General features: G+C 52.9%; 1 protein-coding gene across 14 annotated transcripts in view; it reads left to right on the top strand.

Annotated features, from left to right (window-relative positions):
- The window catches only part of GTF2IRD1 (GTF2I repeat domain containing 1), a 79,030-nt gene that overhangs the window by 18,520 nt on the left and 46,060 nt on the right, over window positions 1–14,450 (top strand). For all 14 annotated transcript variants that reach the window (XR_013923655.1, XR_013923656.1, XM_080364816.1 and 11 more), the window contains exons 2-4: window positions 6,102–6,230; window positions 8,268–8,409; window positions 11,317–11,463. Coding sequence is in view for 12 of the 14 variants with exons in the window: in XM_080364816.1 (XP_080220942.1) it covers window positions 6,102–6,230; window positions 8,268–8,409; window positions 11,317–11,463 (418 nt within the window). In the remaining 2 variants the exon portion in view is untranslated. The remainder of the gene's footprint in view (window positions 1–6,101; window positions 6,231–8,267; window positions 8,410–11,316; window positions 11,464–14,450) is intronic.

Raw genomic sequence — 14,450 nt, 5'->3', positions numbered from 1 at the left:
TTGTGAGTGCCTTGGACCACAGTTATCTGCTGTACCACTGGTATCGGTGCAGAATGTGCAGCTCACCAACCGCCTGCTAACGAAGCATCGCTAATGAAGCAATATACCGCCGCAGTGGGAGTTGTGTGGCTTTGCCCCGCACCAGCTCGGGATGGAAAGGATGCAGCCACAGCGGCCAGAGGCGGGCACTGAGCTGGGTGTGTGGGATTAGGGTTTAGCTGGGGGGCACAGGTAGGCTGAAGCCATGCTGCCGTGAGCATGTTGCCCATGCCGAGCAGAAATCTCCACTGCTGCAGCAAAAACTGCAAGGCCAGTTACTCAGTAAGCGTGGGGCCATGCCACGGTGCTCCCATGCCCGAGACAGCTTCGGTATATTGGCTGGTTCTGCAGATACTGGTGTTGATGGAAGCGAATAGAAAAAAAAATAACCTACAAGATGAAATTCAAGCGTGGTCCCTACCCCTGGCTTTTGCCTCGCTGTGGTTTGTGTGGGTTCCAGGGGTGCTCGCTGGGCACCTCGCTGCTAACAGCCACCTGCTGAAAAAGGGACCTCAAAAGTCTCCATGATGGAGGGGGACAGAGAAATACCTTCCGAGTTGCTGCCCCTGCCTCAGTGGGGAGATAACCCTTAGTGTGGGTCCTGCTCCAAAGCGATGTCCTCAATGGGGACACCAGGGGCAGACCCCTTGCTTGCTGTCCCGGCACTAGCAAAGGACATTATTTGTCCCTCTGGCTCATATCAGGATGGCTCCTGATTGATTTTAAAGCATGCTTAATGATAGCCAGGGCTAATTGCTTAAATATCCTCCAGAGCCGGTGTAATTTTTAAAAATCCCCTTTAAATATGCCCTCCTGGAGTAAAAGGCAATTACAAATACAATCACTGTCGTCTCATCGTTACATGTGGGTCATCGTTATGTTCACACGCAGGGGCTGCCCTCCCTCCAGACGGGCTGTGGGTGCCGGTCCTGCTCCCTTGCTTCCCAGGGGACGGAGGCAGCTGAATGTGGTGCCCAGTGTCCCCTTGGCTCATCGAGCATTTCGGGTGGCCCTGGAGCCCAGATACCTCCTTCAAAAGTCTCCCACCCCGAGCAGTGCTTTCCCCTGCTCTAACGTACCCCAGGCTGTCCCTCCTCTTCCCGGGGAGGTAAATAGCCCAAAATCCATCTCAAGACCTACCTCTAATATATATATCTATATCATCTATATTCCTTTTTTAACTGTTTTGCTGAAATTGGGGCTGGCTCACTTGGGCTTCCCATGGTCTCACCGGCACTGCTGAAGCAACAGGCACAATTTTCCTGGAAAAAGGAATAAGCAGATAATTTCTAGCCACTCTTGTGTGGAGCTGCAGCCAGGACTGGCACAATGGGCGTTTTTTTGATTCTTTTCCGTCTCCCTCATCTCCCCCTACCCGCGCCACGCTGAACAGTCAAAGCTCATTAATTTAAATTCCTGTTTAGCTCCCTGAACTGGGAGCCAGCCCATGCGGTTGGAGGCTTTATAAACATCCCGGGCGGGCGCACAGGGGGATTTCCGTGGTGGTGATGCTGTAATGTCCGTAGGGCAAGAAAGCAGCAGTGGTAGCATCTCTTCGGGGCTCTCCATGCTGCTCCCCTGTTTTTTTGCCATCAGACCTCGGTCCTGTGGCTGAGCCGGTGTCCTCCAGCTTGTCACCCTTGGATGCAGCTGGTGGTTAAGGCTGAGCTGGAAGATGCAGCTGTTAGCACCCACCTGGCACTTACGGGTTTGGGTCAGGGCACCGGTGGTTGCATGATTTGCCCTGCAGTGGTTTTGAGTGGTCTGGTGTCCTCACCAGCTCCTTGTTACAGGAGATGCTTCATGTGGTGAAAGTTGGCAGGGTTACATTTATAAGGTGCCATAGACCTCCAGGAAAAAGCCCAAATGAATTGGTTTAAACCCAGTATTGGTAGAAAAAAATACCCAGTATTGGTAGAAGTCAATGTAACAAGAAACATTTGTAGGATGTCCTTGGTCCCTCCTGGGCATTTGGCTCTTCCCATCTCATGGTGTCTCTCACTGCACTGGGGTAATACATAAAAAAGGGGTTATTGGTTTGGTTTTTTTTCTGATGGCAAGGGTGGCCCAGAGGAGTGATGGGCATGGGGAGAGCCAGCAAGAAGTTTATCTGAGTTTTGTGAGTCCCTGATGAGCGCCCAGCTTCCTTCGGGGAACAGGATTTGGGGGGTTTATGCTAAATAAGGCTTTTACGCTCCAAGGTGAAAGCCGTGGGGAGGATGGCAGTGGTGGTCCTTCCCCAAGTTCTGCCGTGGCCGTGTGGAAACACCAGCTCGGCCTAATAAATAAGATGCTGGTGCTTCTGGTGGTAGTGGGGGGGTGGAAATCACTGTAAGGCTTGAAAAGATGTGGAAGAAGAAGGGAGATGGAAGGTCTCCCATCCTTAAGTCAATACTGGGAGCTTCCAGCATCTGTCTTTGCCATGAGTCAAGCCCCAGCCTGGCAGGCGATGCTGGAGCCGCACCGTGCTGGCTCACAGTCATCTCCCCTCAATTTCTCCTAATTGAACCTGTTTATAATTTGAGGGCTATAACGAGACAGTTTTCTGCTTAGAAATTTCTTTTGGGGGGGTTGTCATTGGCTTGGTTTTGGTTTCGTTTTTTTCTTTTACTGTTTTGTTTTCTCGAAACGCTTTGGAAATGGTGATGCAGCGTGCAAGACGGGAGGATGTTTATGTTGGGGAGAGATGCTGCCCTGCAGCAGCAGTCAGAGGGACGGAGAGGGTTTGCGCCTGCTGCGGGCACGGGGCTGGGGGGACTGCTGCCATTTCTGCAGGGGTTCGGAAGCCTCCCCACACGCCTGGGTTTGCCTTTGCTGCTGCGCAGGTGATTCACGAGCGAAACTCCCCCAGGGCCAAATTTCTAATCTTTCCCAGGATTATAAAGGGAGGCGAGGAAGGTGTTGTAAGAGCCGAGCAGGCGACGGCATCCTGTGCTGCCTATGGTGCAGCACCCCTGTCCCTGCACTGCTCATCCTATCCCTGCAAGAATCATTCTGGAGAGAGGGGGAAATAATTCAATAATAATAAAATAAAATATAATTTTGTTTCTTATATATAAAAATAAAACCAATCTGCAAACATTGCTTTGGCCCCATGACAGCAGTGTGACAGTCTTTGAGTCACCCTGCGCCCCTAGGAGGTGGGATGGGGCTGGGGCCGGAGCTGAGCCCCCACTGTGGGCTGGGAGGGGGAACTCGTCCCTTGGTGGATGCCTTGGGGTGGGATTTCAGCAGGATGGGCATGTTGAGTCCTGGGAAGGAGTGGAATGCTCTGCACCCATCCTACCCACCTCGCTCCCTGCTGCCGGCCCTAACTGCTATAAGAATGGTTTACCCCAGTTTTCCTAAAGATTACTTTCCCTTTGATTAGACAAACAACTTCAAGCTGTATGTCTTAATTTGATTTGTATAAGCCTAGCACTTGCCGTGAAGTTTTTTTCATCCCTTTTATTTCCCCCTTTTCTAAATCTGCTGTCACTGCTCTTCGTGACCACAAATGATTAAAAGCTTTACCAGGAATATTGTCCCCTCCATCCCTTAAAGTCCTGCTGTATTACTTGGGTCATATTTTTATTATAATTTTTTTTCTTGTTGAGTGATTCTCCCTTTTTATGAAACCCTCAGCCAGGTGAAAAGGATTACTTTTGTCCCAGTCTCTGCAGAGCAGGGAGTAGGTGAGGGACCCTGCCCCACTTCCCGCTGATGTTATCCTGGGCTTTCCCTTTGGTTCTCCCTCTGGGGCTGGATCCAGCTTGTGGCTTTGCATTTTGCAGCTGAGGGAGGAGCATCTCTTCCCCGTAAGTGCCGCTTGCTTTCCGTGGGAGGCCATGGCCAAGCAGGTTGGTGCAGCTTCAGGTCTCGGAGGGGCCACGACCAGCCCCACCGAGGCCGGGACCAGTTCTCCAAAATGCCACTGGAAAGTGGCAAGAACATCCCTGTCATAACAGTCATATTTGATAATAATTAGGGCACTCCAAAATACGTGTGGGCATCCAAATAAGGCTGTTTTCCAAGCGGGTGCTTGTGGGGGCATTATGATGCACCCTGGACTGGGTCCTTTCCCGATGGCAGCCCCCAGGTGGTGGCTGGTCCCTAGCCCAGGGTTGCAGCTGCCTGGTGTCCTGGGAGCCAGGAGACCGGCGGCTCAGGACCGGCATTGCCATTGCCGTGCTGCTCCCTGCCAGCTGCGACAAGGCACCGCTTATTAACACGGCATTGATTAAAAGAAGGAATCATGAGTTCTGTGCGCTGGCAGGGCTGTGTGCAGGGAGCTGCTCGGGAGCTTGCATGTGAAGTGGTCCCTTGTCCACCCGTCCATCCGTGCATGCCCAGACCGCAGGACTGGAGCAGGGTGGATCATTTCCTGCGTTGCTGCAATCCTGGTGATGCTGGAGGTGCCTGGCAGAGCCCTGTCCCCAGCGTGGGGACGTCAGCGGGGCTGTGCCGGAGGGCGGTAGCACCTAGGCTGCAGGACCATGGGCTCAGTTTCCTGCTTTGTTTGCCAAGCTGGTGCCTGGTTCTGGTTTTATTTCCCCCAAGATCTTGGGGGAGAAGAGCTGTCCATCAGCTTCATTAAGAAAACCCCTGCCCTGAGCATGCTCAGGCACCTGCAGAGATGCTAGAGATGCTGGTGGGGGGGTGGGGTGAGGGGGGCGGGGGTGGGGGGTGCTGCTGTTTGGGGCCCAAACCTCCCATTTCCCCCATTTCCCCAGTTGTGTGGGGCAGCACAGCCCTGCTTTGCGTGCAGATTCCTTCTGCTTGGACGCGGGTGCAGACCAGGGCGGGAAGGTGAATTTGGGTTTTTGCTGCTGACTTTTACCCCTCGTTTTCAGCAGGGCTGAGCGGCTGTGGTTATCAACTGAGCCGCAAATCGAGTTATGTGCAGGCAGCTTCATTCATATTCCCTGGCTCCTGCCCGTCTAGCCTTGTTAGAAATTCTCCAGCCTCTTTTATCCGCTTGTGAGCACATGATTTACGATCTGGTTTGAGTGGCTCCTGAGTGTTGCTGGCTAATTTGCCACCCTTTATTCGCAGGATTAAAGCTGGGCAGCAGGACGCTGCCCTACAGGTGGAGGGGCAATAGCTGGGAGGGACTGTGTTGGGTGCTGGGGAGTGATGCTGTATCAGGTGTGGGTGCCCCAGTGTGGGAGTGGGGTGATTTACGCGGGGCAAGCCCCTGCCTCAGTTTCCCCTGCAGTGCCAGCATCGCTGTGTGTCATGGTGAAATGGGCACACCAGGGCGCAGGGACCTGGTGCAGTTCCAGCACGCATTTTTCCCTGTTTTCCCCCGTTTTGCAGTGAAGGGTGGAGCTCCTGGGGCTGAGCCCCTCTTGGGTGCAGGGTCCCTGCGCACTGCCCGGTCCTGCTCTCACCAGCACGGTCCCCCAGGCGCTGCGGGTGGGATGATGTGATGGTGGAGCCCCTCCCCACGAGCTGCCTCTCTCCCTTGGGGTGAAGGCAGAGCACCCTGTGGCTTTGGCCCATTTCAGGGAAACCTTTGGCTGCCAGGCTGTCCTTTTGCCCAGGGTATGGGGAGGGAGGCATGGGGACAGCCGGCATGGGGACAGCCAGCACGGGGTCTGTGCGGGGACGCATGCATCACCCCCTGCTCTCTGCTGCCTGCAGAGCTCGGCACGCCAGCGCTCCGTGTCTGCTTTAGCATGGCATCCTCCAGCTCGGCACGGCCGCAGCCTGCTCAGCCGGGCTGTCCCACCAGGCAGGCGTCCAGCACGCCCCACGCAGTGGTGGATTCTCCCCAGGGGTGAGACCCGAGGGCAGAGGTGACCTGGCCGCTGCTGGGACACACAGCATTGGCTCTGGGGTTTGCTTATGGCTCAGCAGCGTCTGCAATTAGCTGCCTTTAGCAGAGGAGACGTGGGGAACATGGGGCTCGGGCTGGCCCTGGCCTCTCTCAGTGCCTCAGTTTCCTCTCTGTCTATGCCAGCGTTGCGCCGTAGCCCATGGCACACGCTGGTGACGGGGCTGCACTGGTGATGCTCAGCACTGGCTCTCCATTAGTAACAGGGATGCATATCTAAAAATCTTTTTTTTCCTATTTTCAGGTGAATATGGCCCTGGCAGGGAAGCCTTTAGACGTGACGCTTGGCACCTCCAGAGCTGACCAGTGGAATATGGTTTTTCCCCAGAAAGACGAAATCATCACCAGCTTAGTGTCTGCCTTAGACTCCATGGTAAGGCTCCCGTCCCCCTCCATCCTTTCACCTCCCTGTGATGGGGCTGGCTGGGAGCAGGGCTGAAGCAGGAGCGCTGTCGAGCTCGTCCCGCTCGCCTCCACTGCCAGAAAGCCCAGGGAGTTGCTGGAGCTGGGAAATAAAAATCCTCTTCTGCCCTGACAGCCGTAAGGATCATAAAGTCAGCCCAAGTTAATCTCAGATGTGTATTGTTTTCCCATTAATATTTATGTTGGTATCAACTGAATGTAGGGTGGTTGGTTGGGTTTTTTTCTTGATGTTTTACCAATGTTACCGTGAGCTTTTACACAACAGGAGAACAATGGCTTTTATCTCCGAGAACAAAGAAAATAACTTTCATATCTTTTGACGTAGAATTCCCGGTGGAAACCTTGCCTAAGTCAGCCGTGCTTACATAAACAAGATAACTGTCTGGATTAAGTCTCGTGGACCAGAGCTAATCTTATTTTTAACTGTGAATGTGATCAAGAAGGGAAAGTGGGTGTGTAGTAACAACTGTCTAATGCAATGCGACGTGCTAAATAGCCCTTCCTTTTTAAAGCCAAGTCACATTTAATATTTTTGTCTTGGATGTGTTGTCTTCTCTGTGCAGGTAGGGTTTTTTCACTCCTACTAATTTCCTTCTCTTTGACCATCACCGCCCCACTAAGGAGCAGGTTCCCCAGCGCTGACCCACCCCAGGCAGCTTTGGTGATTTATATACATGCCATCCTGTACAGCAAATTGTGTTATCATAGTTTGGCTTCTTAACGAATATACATTATACCGCAGTCCTCATTAGGTGCTTACACCAGGGCCAGGGGGCCAGGCTGCTCCTGAAATTCAGCCTTTATCCCAGCACTTCACCAGCACCAGGCTCTGCACCCACTGAATCCTGGCTGCCTGCGTGTGTGATAAATAAACCACGGCGCCACATGCGTGTCACCAAGCGGGCATAGGGTTTGGATTTGTTCTGCCTCCAGTTCTCACATCCCTTAGATTTTGTGTTTATTTTTTATGTATTGGGCTCTTTGAACAAAATGCTTTCATTTGCTACTGGTTTTTGAAAGGTGCTTTCGTAAAAATATCTATTTTGGGCGATGTGATTCAATACCTCCTTCTCGAAGAAGGTGAGCAGGAGCTAAAATGACCCAGTATAGAGACTGGTTTAAGCCCACACAATTCAAGCTTGCTGGAAATGTGTGCAGGGAGCTGAAGGTAGCTCGGGGGGAGCTGGTCCCTGGGCAGCTGCTGTCCTGCTCTCTCCCTGGCTGCCAGCACCCTCCAGCCCCTCCACGGTGCCAGGGGCAGGCAATGTGTCTAACTGGGACTGGCGATGGGAAACCCCCCCCTTTCACCCATTTAAATCGTGACCTGGGGATAGCATCTTCATAGTGTCAGTGCTATAGCTATGGGAATATGACTCAGGCTGCCAGCACTGCATAACTTTTATAATATAAAAAATAATAATAATAAAAACTCATATACATGTGTATTATGTAGAGCAGGAAGCGCATGTTACATAAAATGGATTAATGGAGGAAGTCTTTTCCATCTCTTTAATGTTTTGCATAACTGTACAAGAAGAATCGTTCAACTAATCCAGACTTTGACCATATTAGTGTTCTGCAGCTGAAATAAGATTCCCGTGCTCCTTATTTCATTAGAGCCGGTGGAAAAATACAAATTGTTGTTGGTTGGTGTTTTTTTTTTTTTTACAGGAATGTTTTCCTTTAAAGAAATACTATAAAATGTTTACTTTTAGGATAGGAAAAAGTGAAGCGAAATGATGGGTAAATAGTTCTTGTTTTCCAGCAAAGCACAGTGCAGCTGGATGCCCTTCTGGAGCTGTAAAGTTGCTGGGGATGTCATAAACCCCATAAAATTCTGACCCAATCCAGAACATTGCTTTTGATGGGGGAATCTTTTGATGGGGGAATCTTTTGATGGGAAGCAAAAAATCCCACTGGAAAATGGCAGGGGGGTGCCAAGCAGGGATGCTCCCACAGCCGCTTTGACCTGGTTGCCTCCCTGCAGTGCTCGGCGCTCTCCAAGCTGAACGCAGAGGTGGCCTGCATCGCTGTCCATGAGGAGAGCGCCTTCGTGGTGGGCACCGAGAAGGGACGGGTCTTCCTCAGCACCCGCAAGGAGCTGCAAGCTGATTTCCAGAAGTTTTGCCGTGAGTATCCGCACCAGCACGGTCTTCTCCCGTAATGAGGCTGGTGTTGCAGTTGTGGCAGCTGGGACCCCCCTGCGCACGGAGACGTTGTGGTTCAGGGGGGCACCACACTGCTGTCTGTCCATGGGGCTGAGCAGTGGTGGAAGTGATGGAGAAAGCGTGTGGGAACCACGGCCAGAGCCTTTTCCCTCACAGGGGGGGCACCGTGCGCCCCAGCTCGCCTCTCCGAAGCATCCCTGGGATGGCATGGGGCTGGATGGCTGCTCTGCTCCCCCAGTGCTCTCAGCCTGCGGCAGCACGGCCAGTGCGCTGGAGTGGCTTTTGGGGACTTAGCAGAAATAGTTTGTCCTCACAATCCCCCAGAGAGGCTTTCTTGAGCCAAGGCTTTTTTCCTGGTTTTGGAAAAACAGGGATGGATTTGGGAGCTGGGAACGTTGGTTGTGGAGTTGCTTTTTTTTTTTTTTTGAGGGGCTAACAGGGGTGAAAGGGAGCCCTGAGCAGGAGCTGTGGTCTCCCCGGTCTCAGATCAGAGACACCAGGGACGTGTGTGACTGGTGGAAGCCCTGCATGTGGTGAGGCTGGCACCCAGCCCTCTGTCCCAGCTCCCTGAAAACAGCCTGGGAGCTGAGGGGAAGGTGGGACCTCTGCTGTAAATGGGGACCCGCATTTCTTGGACTGGACGGTGTCAGCCACGGCACGCCAGCTGCTGCTTTCCCCACTCCGTGCAGGAGCTGGAATGGGATCTGGCTTGGGGGGGGGGCAGACCCCAGACCTGGGGGGACCCCAGTCCTGCATCTGCTCGCACACGCTGCCCATGGTGGGATGTCATTGGGGAGAAATGACCTGGCTGTGTGTGCACACGCACCGTGTTGATGGAAACCATATTGGTGCTTAATCCACTGGAGAGATTGCTCAGGAAGGGTTTGCTCTAGTGAAAACATGAGCGCTGTAAAGCTGCCAGGGTCGCTGTCTGCTCAGGTTATTCACCACACATGTGCGGGGTGAGCCACCACAGCTTTGCAGGAGCGTCTCCCTGCCAAGGCTGCGCTCTGCGCCCCCGTCCTGCCTGCTGCGGGCAGCTGCCTGCCACCTCTGCCACGCACTCGCAGCCAGGACAGCCGCTGTTAGTTGTTCTTTGCTTTGGTGCATTGCGTTTTGCAGGACGGGAGGCATTTTGGGGATGTTTCCTGCATTCACGGTTGACTCTGCTTCTTCTTCCCACCACCTGTGAGAGGCAGCTCTCCCCGGCCGTGAGCGGCAGCGGGATGGCCAGCGGGAGAGAGCTCCCTCATAGATATTAAATGCCACCTGTGTCTTGCTACAGCTCACAATATTGGTGACCATCTGCAAATCTCACTTTTAGAACTATATATACATATATCCTAGGCAGTGACCTACCGCTGTGCTGCGGCAAGGTGCCTGACATTAGATCCCGATTCCCCTCTCCTTTAGTTTCATTTACACCTTTGTCAAAATGGAATGGTCACGTCTGGTTGAAAGCACATAATCGTGACGATGGGGTTCGGGCGAAGCAGCTGATGTTGGAGACAGGGTGAAACGTGATAACTCTGTCTTGAATTATAAATGGCCCAGGCTCAGCTCAGCTCCGTAAAGCTCTTACAACTGGCACGCAGTGGAAAGCATCCCTGAAAGTGCCTCTGATTTATGGTCTAGCTGCCCCCTTAGAAAGGATCTGAAATAATCTAAAACAGACATCTCTGGGAGATGTAAGAAGCCTCTTATCTCTCTGGGTGCGCAGACCTCACTTGAACGCCTTCCTTTATCTGAACCTCTGGCTCAGCCTTTCCTGATGCACGAGGGGACTTGACAGTGATCAGGATTAATGTCAATGGAGGAGAGTTAGCGCGCAGCCAGGAGGGAGAGTCACTCATGGGAGGGTGTGGATGCAGATGTGTTTCACCACCTTGGTAAAACACCTCAAAAAAGTTTTCCAGGGCCCGTGTCCCTGTGCTGTTGGAGGCCTGCAGAGCTTGCCAGAGGTTGCCTGGGTGGCTGTCCTCTTTCTTATGGCTAGTTCTGTGGGTGCCCCAGCTTGCTCTCGCCCCCATCCCAGCGATGTCCCAGCCACAGGCTCTTTTCCCGGGAGGGATCCACAATCCCCTCCTTGAGCACCCAGCAGCATCCAGGGCCGCTCACTGGCAGGAGCCTGTCGAGGATGATGAAGGAATTAGTCCTTCGCCACCGAAAATCCCTTGCGAATTGCTTTGGATAGAACAGCAATAATGCACTTGTAGTGTTTAATTTTCTGTACGTTTAGAGATGCAAGGAAGTCATTGCTGAAGATATGCTTTATTTGAGGTTTAATGGGGGAAATTAGCAGGAAATAGCTGGTATTACTGAGCTACGAGACGCTGAAGGGTAAAAAAGCCTCCAAGAAAGGCGGATTTTCTTTTCCTGAGAGATTGAAGGCTAAGCAGATTGAAACCAGAGAAAAGAAATGTGCTGCCCAATTAATCACAACAGTTTCAGTGCAGCTGAGAGGGTAAAACCAGGAAAGGGGGGGGCACACACAGGATGACCGACCCCACTCCCAGCTGCGCTGCTGGCACCACTGCCCATGCCAGCACCTTCCCCTGTACGTCGAGGGCTGCCGGGGGCTGTGACCCCATCCGAGCTGGGGAGCTAGCTGGGTGGGAGGCCCAGGGCACCTGCCTGCCCAGCCAGAGGACTTTGCTGATGCTGTGGGGGCGGTGAGGAACCCGGTGCCCACAAGACGCTGTCTTACCTGGAGTTTGGTGGGCAGGGATGCATTCAGCCTTGGCTGAAGCTGGTGTGACTCACCTGGTGGGTTTGATTGCTTCACAGCCACTCGAAAGCATGCATGGCATGGCCCACAAACCCTTTTCTCACGGCAGCATCTCCCGTTTTCTCCTCTCACCTCCGCAGGAGTCCAGCAGAGGAAGGAGCAGGATGTGGAGGCTCAGAAGAAGGCAAAGGAGTGCGGGCGAAGTGTGCTCAGGGTCTCCCCGGACCAGGGATCAGACGTGTACCTCCTCAGGAAGATGGTAGAGGAAGTGTTTGATGTGCTTTATAGTAAGAACCTTCACGCTTCCATTTGGGGATTTGGATTGCCCCTGGGGCTCGCTGAGCTGCCCAGCGCTGCTGCCAGATGCGGCTTTTGGCCCCAGCCCGGCTCCCCAGCGAGGGAGCAGGCACCTGGCAGGGGCAGCGTGGTGGGACGTGCTCCTGCATAGGGTTAGCGTTGTGTTGAGATGAGATCTGGCCATTGCTTCTTCACTTTCCAGCCCCAAACTGGGCAAAAAAAAAATATCCCTGTACTGAGGGGAGCATCCTCTGTGCTGCCCGACCAGGGGAAGCCTCTGCCATGCCCTGAGGGTGATTTTCAAGCTTTTTCCCTGATGCCGCATCTACACAAATACCTCTTTCATAAGCGCTGTGTTGGGGCTCTGCAGAGAATCTCTCACCCTTTTCCCTGGCAAGTCTATTTAAAAGAAAAAAAAAGATGATTTTTCTAGCAGGCGGCCCTGCAGCCCCAGCTCCGAGAGACGAGCTGGTGCCGTTCCAGCACATGCATCATCCCCAGCAATAAAGCTTCTGCAATTAAAATGTAGATGACCATATGGCTGTTGATGTGTAACCCAGTGGGTTGCAGAGCTCCCTCTGGGCCCAATCTGTGGAGGCTCAAGCGGCAGCAGCGCTTCTTGCTCGAGAGGTCCCTGCTGGAGCCCCCATGGTTGGGGGTAGAGGCCATGCCCCCGGCTTGTCCCCCAGCAGCACCTCTAGGGCCACACACTGACCCGGGTAGGAAAAGCGAGGTTGGGTTGTGAAAACGGTGTGGCGAGCCCCAACGTTGCCCTGCGCTGCTCAGCAGGTTGAATTAGTCCTGCGTGGTGCTTCGGGGCAGTTCAGGCCATGTGGCTGGACCAGCTGCAGAACTGGGTGTTTTGCTTTCCGGGGCACAACTCCCCGTCACCATTTGGGATTTGGGGTGTGCTACCGAGCCCTGCTGGGGCCATGCGGGTCTCCCTGAGCCCGAAACGCGGGCATTGCCCCTGTTTGTGTGCTGGCTTTGGGAACAGGCACTCCCACACCACGGGAGGGGGATAACGGGTGCTCCCACCAGCTGCCCTGGGCTCCTGCGCAGGCTTTGCTGCTGCTGGCTGTCATTCAGTGCTCACCACCAGCGCCTGCTGTGGGCTTCACAGACAGAAAAGGGAGATGGTATCCCTTTCTTCAGGGACTGACAGTCACTGAGGTTTTCTGAAACCACTTAGAGGACTTGGAGGTGATATTTCCATTAACGGGGGTAATCAAATCCTCTGACTGCCTTCAAAAGCCTGGGCCCAAGAGGGAAGGAAGGGGCAATGCAGAAGAGCCAAGGGAGCAGCGTGGGGAGGGTGTTTCAGCACTGGCTGGATCCCCGCTGCAAGCTGCAGAGCTGGGAGAGTGCCAGGCTTTGCAGGTCTCTTGGGGATGTGGGAATTATTCGTATATGACATACCATAAATATATAATTGCATAAAAAAGCCTGATCAGGGTGCATCCCACGAACGAACCAGGCAGCCCATCCGTCGGGATGGGTTTGTGATGCTCTTTACCTTGGTGAGGTGTGTGGATGTGTGCGGGGACAAGCTGGCCAGGTCCCAACGTGGGGTGGCCAGCGTTGCCACAGCAGGAGGAGGTTGGGCATCCCTAGGCTGGTGGTTTTGGCCCTGGTGTTGGGTGTAGCTTTGGCACTGGATGTAGTTCTTGCTTTTTGAGTGTAATTCTGGCATTGGGTGTAGTTCTGGCTTTGCTGCTGATTCAGTAGGATCAGCTGTTTTCACCCCGGAGCCGCTCAATGGTGAAACCCGCTGGGCGAATGCTCCCCTCTCAGCATGCCCATTGGGAAGAACCTCTCCTGGTTGAGTGGGGAGAAATACCGCAGGAGATAATAAGTGCCCCAGGGTGATTCTGTTTCCAACACCAAGAGGACTGTCAGAAATTAACAGTTATCTTTCTTATTTTTTTCTTTTTTATCCTTTTAGTCGCCTCCCATCAACAGGGATTGGAAACAAAAAAATCTTAGAAAATGCTCAGTCAAAAAGATCGCGTATTCCCTCCAGAGCCGGGTAATCTCTGCGCCAACAGGATGACTGATTACCGCCGGCTTCTATTAAACAGGCATTAATGATGATTATTGTCTCTCTTTAGCTAAACCGTGAGCCTCTGCACGGCAGCGCGAGGCTTGGTGAAGGTCACTTTGACAGTAACGCGTTCCCCATAAAAATATGTTTGGGGAGTTACTGAGTGTTGGGTTGATAAGGAGCCTCCGTGGGCGTCAGGAGCTTCTCCCCATCACGAAGAGAGGTGATGGAGGGAGGTGGAAAGCCGCTAGAGCTGGCACATCGGGGCAGGGAAACTGTCAGCTTGCAGAAAGTGTACTCGTGGTGTTGTGGTTCAAAGGTTCGTTTTGAAACTTCTGTTATTGGCTTAATTAAAACATTATCCATGCCGCCTATAAGGAGTCTTGATGGCTCATGCAAGTCGCACATCGTTAGTTATCACGCGTTCCTTCAAAGAATATGTTGAAGAAATCACTTTTAATAAGGACTGGCTGATGGTGTCACAAGGATTTCCAGGGCTTCTGTAAGATCTTTTGGTGTGGGTTTTGGGTTTTTTTCCTTAAAGAAGAGAGAAGGAAAAGATTTTAAAGAAAACTAACAATATGGAATCCCACAGCTCTTTAAAGGTTCCATAATCTCCCCTGCCTGCCCCTCAGCCTGGAGGAGAAGGCACAGACACCTTGCCATGCAACCAGATGTTCTGCATCTGGACGCTGCTTTGCCAGACAGGTCGCATTCCTGCATGGCTGTTTCTTCTGCTTCATGCTTTCAGCACCAGGTTTATTGGTCACGGAGACTTGGGGTGGTTTCCAAAGTAATTTTTCCACAGAGAGCAGCTCAAGGGTTTTGGCCATTCTTTGAAATTCTTCAGAGGGAACTGGTTTTCTGTCGGTGTCTTGCCTGGAGAGCACTGTTAAGCATCCCCACTTTGGGCATGTGGACTTTTTAGCTGAT

Source organism: Falco punctatus, assembly GCF_963210335.1.
Source record: "Falco punctatus genome assembly, chromosome: 1".
Taxonomy (NCBI): domain Eukaryota; kingdom Metazoa; phylum Chordata; class Aves; order Falconiformes; family Falconidae; genus Falco; species Falco punctatus.
The sequence above is the reverse complement of the archived record's forward strand: the minus strand, read 5'-3'. Positions and strand labels throughout refer to the sequence as shown.